The sequence below is a fragment of the Sinocyclocheilus grahami genome, unplaced genomic scaffold (genome assembly GCF_001515645.1).
Source record: "Sinocyclocheilus grahami isolate Dianchi unplaced genomic scaffold, SAMN03320097.WGS_v1.1 scaffold869.1, whole genome shotgun sequence".
Lineage (NCBI taxonomy): Eukaryota > Metazoa > Chordata > Actinopteri > Cypriniformes > Cyprinidae > Sinocyclocheilus > Sinocyclocheilus grahami.
In genome coordinates, this window is record NW_015506048.1 from 200830 (window position 1) to 210721 (window position 9892).

Here is a 9892-nt window from a genome sequence, read left to right on the forward strand (position 1 = left end):
ACCAACCAACCAACCAACCAACCTACCTACCTACCTACCAACCAACCAACCAACCTACCTACCTACCTACCAACCAACCAACCAACCTACCTACCTACCTACCAACCAACCAACCAACCTACCTACCTACCTACCAACCAACCAACCAACCTACCTACCTACCTACCAACCAACCAACCAACCTACCTACCTACCTACCAACCAACCAACCAACCTACCTATCAACCAACCTACCTACCTACCAACCAACCTACCTATCAACCAACCTACCTACCTACCTATCAACCAACCTACCTATCAACCAACCAACCTACCTACCTACCTATCAACCAACCAACCTACCTATCAACCAACCTACCAACCAACCAACCAACCTACCTACCTATCAACCAACCAACCAACCAACCTACCCTAATCTAATCTATGGCCTATACCTAATGTAGGTAAATCCAGAATGAGAGCTTTGTAGGGATGAAGGGACCAAAACATGTTCCTTGAAATGCAAGTCAATTAAGTGACATGTGGCCAAGTATGGTGACCCATACTCGGAATTAGACATTTACTAACGTGATAAAAAAAAATTTGTAATGCTTGCTTAAACATGATAAAATCGCGAGCGTATAATGTAATCACGTTTTTTTTAATTATGATATGAAATCACCAATAATGTTGTGTTTTGTTGGAAAAAAAATAGAAAACGGCGGTTTTCCTTTCTAAATATAGTTTTAAACTACCTATGAAAAATGCACCAGATTTAAACATTCATGCATTTATTTATTAGTATTTTTATTGTTGGTGATAATGTTATTATTTGTTTTCTTATTTCAGGTTTATTTGACAGGGTCAATAATACTAGTACAATGTGCCAGAATTAGCCAGAAGGCTATTTTGCATCCCTGGACTGATGGTCAAATTATGACCCTAAAATATAAAAGAAATAATAATACTTATATACTCCAAAATGCATGTGAATGTTTTTAGTAATAATACAATTTCAGTCAAGTCACCTTTATTTATAAAGCACTTTATAGAGTACAGATTGATTGAAAGCAGCTTTACAGTGATGAACAGGAAAGTAAGATGTTGGGCCGCCACGTGCTGCCAGCAGAGCTTCAGTGCTGTTCTCCCACGAGATATTCCTGCGTTTGGTGTGTGATGATGCTAGTGGAGAAATCTGCCATAAAGGCATTCAACTGGGTTGAGATCTGCTCACTGCAAAGATCATTTTTATATTAAAGCATTGGGTGACCCCTCATACCTATGGATGGGTCCATTGTCATTCAGGAAGAGACCACTCCTATCAGGACAGAAATGCCTCATCAAGTGATATATACGCATGTATAAAGACTCGGAGAGTAGCACAATGTCACAACTTAAAGCAAAAGAAAAAAGTCCCCTTTTAACACCAATCATTTAATAACTAAAATAATGGTTTCAACCAGCAACAAATGAAAAACAATAATAAATCCAGCAACAGAGAGAGAGGATGCATCTACGGTACACATATCGTATCGCAGGCTCGTGTGGGCCTAAGCTGTTTCCACCACGGGAAGATGGTGAAACCAAACAGTTTGTGAAGAACTTGCGTTAGGTTTACTGCAGGACGATTTGGCTAGTAGTTTGAATTAAAAAAAAAAGTGCTATAGAACGAGTTATTAAAGAGAAGTGACGTGTGGCCAAGTATAGTGACCCATACTCAGAATTAGTGCTCTGCATTTATCCCATCCAAAGTGCGCACACACACAGCAGTACTTCCATTCATTCCCCCCACCGGTACAAGACTCAAACCCACAACCTTTGGGTTACGAGTCCGACTCTCTAACCATTAGGCCACGTCTTCCCTCTGTAAAATAAAAAGTGAATAAATCCAATAGTCATTAAAATAGATTAATTTACAGTTGATTTATTCCTTGATTCCTTCATTTTTATGTCCTAATATGCGATATATTTTCAATGTTGTCAATCTACAATCTCATTATTCAGTTGACAAGTCCCAATGAAGTGGCTTGATAAGAGCCGTTTTTTATGTAGCATTTATAAATAAAATGTGGAGGTTGTCTAATTCACAGTTTGCGTACAGTATGATTCCTTGCTGTGCACAAAAAACAAAACTCAAGTACTTTTTTGTAGTTATGCGTAAGCATGATTTGGGGCTGCACAGTCTTTCAGAAAGCTGCAGTGATCCTCTATATGTGTGTGTAGGCAGGGAGCGATGGTCAGAGCATTGGGAACTGCCCGTTCTCTCAGCGGCTCTTCATGGTCCTGTGGCTGAAAGGCGTGACCTTTAATGTGACCACCGTGGACATGAAGAGGTGGGTGTTTCTGTGCATTCGTAAATCTAATGCTGTTGCATATACAGTAATTCAAGTAAGTGAAACCTAGAATGTTACCTTTTCAGACTAGTAGTATGCTACATTGTATTGACACTGTATTAGAAAAATAAAAACTGGTGGTCCAATCAAGAAAAGACATATCCATTCACACTGGAAAATGGAAGGTCAAGTTAAGCGCATTGCATTGTGGGATCTCCAACAGTGGGCTTTCAGAGCACTGCACAGAATGCATGAAGCATTTTGCAAAAGTAGCATCTGGAAAACAAGTGGTGTGCTATTCCTCTTTCTCTGTTTTGTGAGTAGGAAGCCAGACATTCTTAAAGACCTGGCTCCTGGGGCTCAGCCTCCTTTCCTGCTGTACGGCACAGAGGTGAAGACGGACACCAACAAGATAGAAGAGTTCCTGGAGGAAAGCCTCTGCCCTCCTAAGTAACTCTCTTCATCAACACATGCTTTATTTCCCATTGTTTGTGTTTGTATTCCATTCCTACATTTCACAGCTGTCACGTTTACCATGTCCACTTGTCCTCCTTCTCTTCATCGCTCTATCCACCACAGATACCCACGGCTGGCAGCTCGCAATCCTGAGTCGAACACCGCAGGTCTGGATGTGTTCTCAAAGTTCTCCGCCTACATTAAGAATTCGAACCCGCAGATGAACGACAGTGAGTGCAGAGTCTTTTAGATTTGTTACAAAGATTGTTAAGTGGTCTGAGTGTTGAGAGCACATGTATGCATCAGCGTGCAAGACTGTCCAAGGTCTGAAAAGCTCAGTGCTAAATCCACACACATTTACCGTATTGGCCCGAATATAAGACGACCCTGATTATAAGAAAAGCTCAGTGCTAAATCCACACACATTTACCATATTGGCCCGAATATAAGACGACCCTGATTATAAGACGACCCCCCTTTTTCCAGATGTACCTTTTGGAAAAAGGCTTTTTAAAAATCAAATCTTGTTTTTTCTCACTAAAAAACATTTTGTCTTCAATTATTATCATATTGCATATTTTTTCCTATTTTAATTTTTCTTTTGATAGTATGGTAAAAACTGGTAAACTGTACCAACAATCACATTTAAAAAATATACACTTTTTGATATACCATTAAAAAAAAAAAACGGTAGGCCATCTGAATTAGGACATTTAGGCTATCCATCTAATAGTAGCCTACTAAAATCTTATTAACAGTAGAAGTTAAATCTTACCGTAGTCTTCAAATCTGGGTACTGTCTTGCGTTTTAAAATCACAAAGAGAGTTTGGTCCCATCAGGCTAACGTGACAGTCACGACTCATGCAGCTGTAAGCTTTTCTTTTTCTTTTGTTTTTACTCGCGATCTTTACAACACGCATTACATTACGTATTTCATGGCACACTCGTTTTATGCGTATTTGGCGCCACCTATTGTTGCTGGTGTATTATTGACATGTCAAAGTCTAGACCCTTAATGTAAGACGACCGCGTTTTTTCAGATGTATTTCCAAGAAAAAACCATCGTCTTATATTCGGGTCAATATGGTAATTGTGTTTCATAGGTACTGCAGCAGTGCTAATATGATGTCGCGCTCTGCAGTCTCCTTTTTAAATACATAATTCAACATACAATACAAATATTCAATCTACTCAGTTTTACTGCAACGATGCAATCCTGCCGATTTAAAACTTGTGTTTATTTCATTCAGCTAAGAGGTGACAACATGACACGTTGGTATTGTATTGGTCACTTATCTTGAAGCGATGTGAATTCATAGCTCAGTTCACAACATACTGGAAAGCAGCCAAATTCGCATGAAAGACGCGTTTTCGTCTCCCGAATTCACATGAATATAAGTACAGGTCAATGGAACAAAAAGTGTATTGTGACTGGCCTTGAGTGTGAGACAACAGAGAGAAACTGTTTGATTGGTGATTGAGTTTTGTAATTGATTGATTGTGTTGCATCACATTTTCATTCAGCACGTCTGATGTTTTTTTCCACTATGGTCTAAACAGATACATCTCATGTGAATATCAGATCCATGTTGGTCTGAACAGGCCACTGCCATAGAAAATTATGGTTTTACAGGCTTTTAAAAATAGGACAAGCTCCTACTCGAACAGGAAGTACACGTCATCACAGGAAAAGGAAATTGCGCCTGTCAGGTCATTTTGAGGGTTCTTGATTAACCGTTTGCTCGTGCAGATCTGGAGAAGGGTTTGCTGAAGGCCCTGAAGAAGCTGGATGACTACCTGAGCTCTCCTCTGCCGGACGAGATCGACGAGAACAGCGCTGACGATGTCACTTCCTCCTCCCGCCCCTTCCTGGACGGTCAGGAGCTTACTCTGGCCGACTGCAACCTGCTGCCCAAGCTCCACATCGTCAAAGTAAGTCAGACAGAGCTAAGCAAACGAGCTGACGAATGCAGTGCTCAGCTTCTCTTTTCCCCGCTCTCAGGTGGTGTGCCAGAAGTTTCGAGGTTTCTCCATCCCTCGCTCGCTGACGTCTCTGTGGCGATACCTGGACGTGGCGTATGCCCGAGAGGAGTTCTCCTCCACCTGTCCCAGCGATGAGGAGATACACGAGGCCTACTCCTCCGTCGTGAAGGCGCTCAAATAGAAAGAAGGAAACACACACACACAGTCACACACTCATGTGCATTATTACCAATTCTCTTTCCAGATTGTCCTAGTGTTTCAATTGGTTCCTGTATGTTCCTGAGGTTGTTTGCACTGGCTGAGGTCTCACTTTTCAACTAAACATGGTCTCATGCTGCCTTCACATGCTCTCGAAATTATCGCAAATATGAGTTTCCTAGAAAAAAAGTGCGCATGAATGCCATTTGATGTCATGTTTACCAGTGGGAAGTTCGGAAATATCTTTAATCTTGTCTTGTCATTAAAGTAGTAGGTTATTTAAATATGAATAATCCTTTGAAGCATATTATACGTTTTATACACAGCGAAAATAGCATGTGTTTCACCAATATTCTAGAATAGAATAGAATAGATAGTGCGGTAAAACTATGCAGTGGGAAACTATTTCCATTTCAGTCTGAAAGCAACCTTAACTTGTCTACATTATGCCTTTGTTGTGAATGTGATTATGAACAATGGCATCCTCAATTCATTCCGACAACAAAGCACCTGAACACAACAAGCTCGTAATCACAAATTATCAAATGTCCAATAGCACGTGAAGGCAGCATTATAGCTCATATTTCTTTAAAGCAGCTGAACTGCAAGGTCAAGGTCATTTCTGTGGTTATACACATCGGCAGCCTGCAGCGATACATTACAAAATATCATCAAATGTTTTACAGGCAGCAATAGTGGTTGTGTTTCAGTATTTTTCTCTGGTTTATGGACAAGTGCTTTGCTAGCAGTTACAAACAGGATGTTGTTGCCTCATTCCTCCCATTACTGTCCCTCCCTCTCGCTGTGTCATAGAGTCGGTAATGACAGCTTTTCGCTCACGGCTGCTTTGGTCACATACATTTCATAAACTGGTTTTCAAGCTGCTCTTTACATTCCATTGACTCATATGTTACAAAATCATGGAGGTATCATAAAAGTACATAAAAGTTTCATACTTTATGTGAGAAGTAAAAACTGAAACTCTTTTCAATCAGTTACTGGCCCCAATCGACAGTCTCATCTCGTAGCTATATGATATGATGTACTGTAAAATATTCTTCCATCTCTAATTATGACTGTCGACGTCCACATTGAAAACACTCTTATTTATTGCCTGGAGAGAGTTATGAAATACATGCACATTTGTTGTCTTCTGAAAAAGAGGAAACCAGTGACAGTAACAATTGCTGCCTTTTTTAAGTTGATTCAGCCTGTTTCTAAGATGACCTTACCAAACTATTTTTATATATAGTGTCATGCTTTATACCCAGTCCTCTCCCCAGGCACTTCTGTTTTCACTTCCTCTTAACCACTTAATTTCCAAGTCTTACTCTGCACACAAATGGACAACACGGCATCAGTGCAAATGTTGATTAGTGAGGATTTTATTGATTAGAGGGATGTTACAACAAAGTCATTTTCTTCCTGCATTTCTAAAATTGTTATTCAGCAATACAGTTTATAATAAAGTTAAAATAAAAAAATTGAAATGTTGAGTACATTGTTTCTTGATCCTTCATGTTTAGATAGTTCAGGTTTAATATAATATATATTGTTTAATTCAAAGAGTAAAAAGATTTATTAAAAATAAACTTGAAAAATAAGTAAAAAAAAGAGCAGAAAATATTGTGTTGTGCTCTACAGGAATGGAACAGCCTCTGGAACACAGCCTGTTCATATGAAACAATATGCATTTATGTTTCTAGAATTAATAAAAATGACAAAAAAGTTACTGTCATTAGTATTTACAGCAAAAATAAAGCAAATTAGCTGTTAGATTTAGCAGTTGAGCAGAAAATATTGTGTTGTGCTCTACAGGAATGGAACAGCCTCTGGAACACAGCCTGTTCATATGAAACAATATGCATTTATGTTTCTAGAATTAATAAAAATGACAAAAAAAGTTACTGTCATTAGTATTTACAGCAAAAATAAAGCAAATTAGCTGTTAGATTTAGCAGTTGTGTGGGTTTAACCATTTATATTTAGAAGAAGAGTTTCAGTATTTTGAGCATACATGACTCATTCTCATGAGTCTTAACTCACTGTGTGTGTGTGTGTGTGTGTGTGTGTGTATACGTGGTTGCAGGCACTTCCCTTCAAGCATGGCATTTGCAAGAAAGTGCGTAGATGGACTTACAGTTTCAGTCTTGTGTGCATGTCAGATTTGAGCGGATGCATTGGTTTTTAAACAGACGGTGTTGGTATGTCATGGAGTTTCTGATTCTCAGACTTTGCTGATGGTGTTGTAGCACCTCCTGTGAGAGTAAGAGCTGCTCATCCCAGCTGGAGCAGGAGGGCCAGACCGCAGACGCTCAGCACTGCTCCGGTCCAGCGGGGGGAGCTGATGGGCGCAGCAGTGTTGCAGAGATCCGTGTCACAGCACTCATTCGTGTAGTTGAAGTTTATTCCTGCCGCATGTTTCTCTCCGCTCAGGTCACACTGTAATGGCAGGGCACAGCTCCGCTCGTACAGGACAATGGACACTGACCCTGAACACACACAAACATCACATCTCAATGCTGATGCAGGGTGTCCCAATCAAGGGGCTAAGATCACAGTGTGCCATTCACTACAGTTTCAGCACCCGATAGTATTTAACATTGCTACATTGCTGATTTTGCACCAACAAAATATCCACAAGGATGAGTTACCAACAACAAAAAACTACAAGAGGTCATGCAAACATGCAAACATATGCCACATGTATGTGACAGTTCCACCAGAACTACTCGTGGTGTGAATTTACAAATGCTTCTTGGGTGACAGCTGAGTGGTAAATTACTGTCTGACTTCACAAACCTACTGTGCCTATTCAGGCAGTATAAGATTGTGGTCGCAGCTCATGTTGTGATTATATAGCCAGAGCGGAACAAAATTCTTTCCACCACCACAAATTGACTTTTTCAATTTCTTCATAAATGCAGTTGAGATAAATCCTGAAATACTTTGTATTACAATACTTTTGACCTCATTTCAGATCTTGTTTGCATGTTTGTTTCGATACTGAAATTAACATTTATAAATTAATCTTTTCAATGTTACTTGCCTGTTAAATGTCATACAGATCATATTTTTTAAAACTGATCTACTTTGTCCCCTGAGCATCATGTAGCCTAAGCCTCTGTGAATTTTAGTAAGAAAAGTGTGTGTGTAAACAGACACAAGGTCCAGAAGTTCCAGGATTACAGGTCTTTTGCCAGTCCATTGGGAAACAAAGTTTCCAGGCTGTTACAATGTGTGCTGCTTGTGAGCTTTGTGACACTGAATCTCAAAAAGACATTCAGGCTTTTCATTTGAGGCAGTCATTATCAAGTAAACAAGCCACATTCTAGTCAACAGCACATGGGAAAAAAACTGCTGTATCATTATTTGAACAAGCTACAACATGCTGCATGCTGGACTATTATTGTGCCATCAACAGCCACAGGCTTTCCTGCCACACACACCAGATGAGAAATAAATCACCTGTCGCTTACCATTTTACATATTTTTCAGATCATCTATTTCATATGGCTAGAATGGCAATAAAGTGACTATATGTACCCGACTTTGTTGATCAGGGACGTACACAGACATTTTGAGGGGCAGGGGCTCAAGTGAAAAAAAGGACACTTCTCATGTTTATTTTAATTCGTTTCTAAACAAAACGTTAAATATATGAACACAACTCTGACTTACCCATTTATTTTAATTCCCTCACACTCACCCAATTGTTTCATGTTGTTTCATTTTTCAACAGATGTCTACAAAATAATCAGTTCACAATGGTGTTATAATTACACTTACTGTACCATGCACACACACACACACACACACAAACTGATGGTGACAAGAACTTTGTTTCACATTTAAGGGGGGCTGTTAAGATCTATCAGAATACAACATACTAATAGAATGGATAGTTATTAGATGAGGAGCCTGAGATCAAGATTATGAAGTTACTGTTTAAGGCAGGACACTTCATGTACTGTTCAATTTTGAGATTTTGGTCAATTTTGCTTCCATGTCTTCTTTTGCTCTAATGGAAAGGAAATTTCCAAAATACACATTAAGGTGTTTGTTTTAAGCCCTCGTCTGTTTGCTTCTGTAGATTACTTTTAAATTAACCAAAACAATCTATCTGCATATTTAAACATAACATTTCAAGGGAAAAGATGCAAGTCATTAACTAATAACTGGGGAAGTTCTGTGGTGATATGCTTTAGTTATTTTGTTTATCCTATTCATCTGCAAAGCCTTGTGTCAAATGTACGCAAATTAGTGCATTTTAATTACTTAACAGCTCATTTGCATTTCAATGTGGCTATTCTGATGGCGTTATTAATCTTACTGTATTCAGCTGTCGTTTCTCCATTAAGTTAACCTGTATGCCCATGATATATTGCCTTAGCTAAGCTTTAGCTAACTTGTTACATGGTAGCTCATGAGTCATGCACTCTCAAAAAGGATTAATTATAACACATTTTTTGTGTTATGTCCATTTTAACACATTTTGTGTAATTGTAAGTTGATCATGTGTAAAAAGAAAGAGAGAGAGAGAGAGAGAGAAACAACACAATATGTTAACTATCATACAATCACATTGCTGCCTACGTCACTCCACAAGCTGTTAACCAAATCCACTCCTCTTTTTTCATCGGTGGATGACCTAGATGCACTCATGTCAGGTATATGGATTTCCCTGCTGGAAATGCAATGTTCCCAGAGCATTCTCAGTCAATGACGTTCCCAAAACGTTTCCCGAGATGCTCGTGATGTGGTTTTCTTTAAAGGGTTGGGGGACGTTATTTGGAGGACCTTCAGGGATCAACACTGTTCAGAGTGTATTTGGTCCCACAATACAGAGTGTTAAAGTAACACTGAAGCAGAGTTGAACTCAATGAGAATGTTAACAAGCAGAATTACTGAAGGAAAGAGAAACAGAAAAAAAGAGAGAGAC

The 9892-nt window shown here is 39.2% G+C and overlaps 1 protein-coding gene across 1 annotated transcript in view; it reads left to right on the plus strand.

Annotated features, from left to right (window-relative positions):
• Positions 1-6507, plus strand: part of clic1 (chloride intracellular channel 1) — a 12449-nt gene extending 5942 nt beyond the window's left edge. The window contains exons 4-8 of the mRNA XM_016248184.1: positions 2203-2312; positions 2637-2762; positions 2892-2998; positions 4520-4701; positions 4772-6507. Coding sequence (XP_016103670.1) covers positions 2203-2312; positions 2637-2762; positions 2892-2998; positions 4520-4701; positions 4772-4933 — 687 coding nt within the window. The 3' untranslated portion in view covers positions 4934-6507. The remainder of the gene's footprint in view (positions 1-2202; positions 2313-2636; positions 2763-2891; positions 2999-4519; positions 4702-4771) is intronic.
• Positions 6508-9892: the final 3385 nt, after the last annotated feature.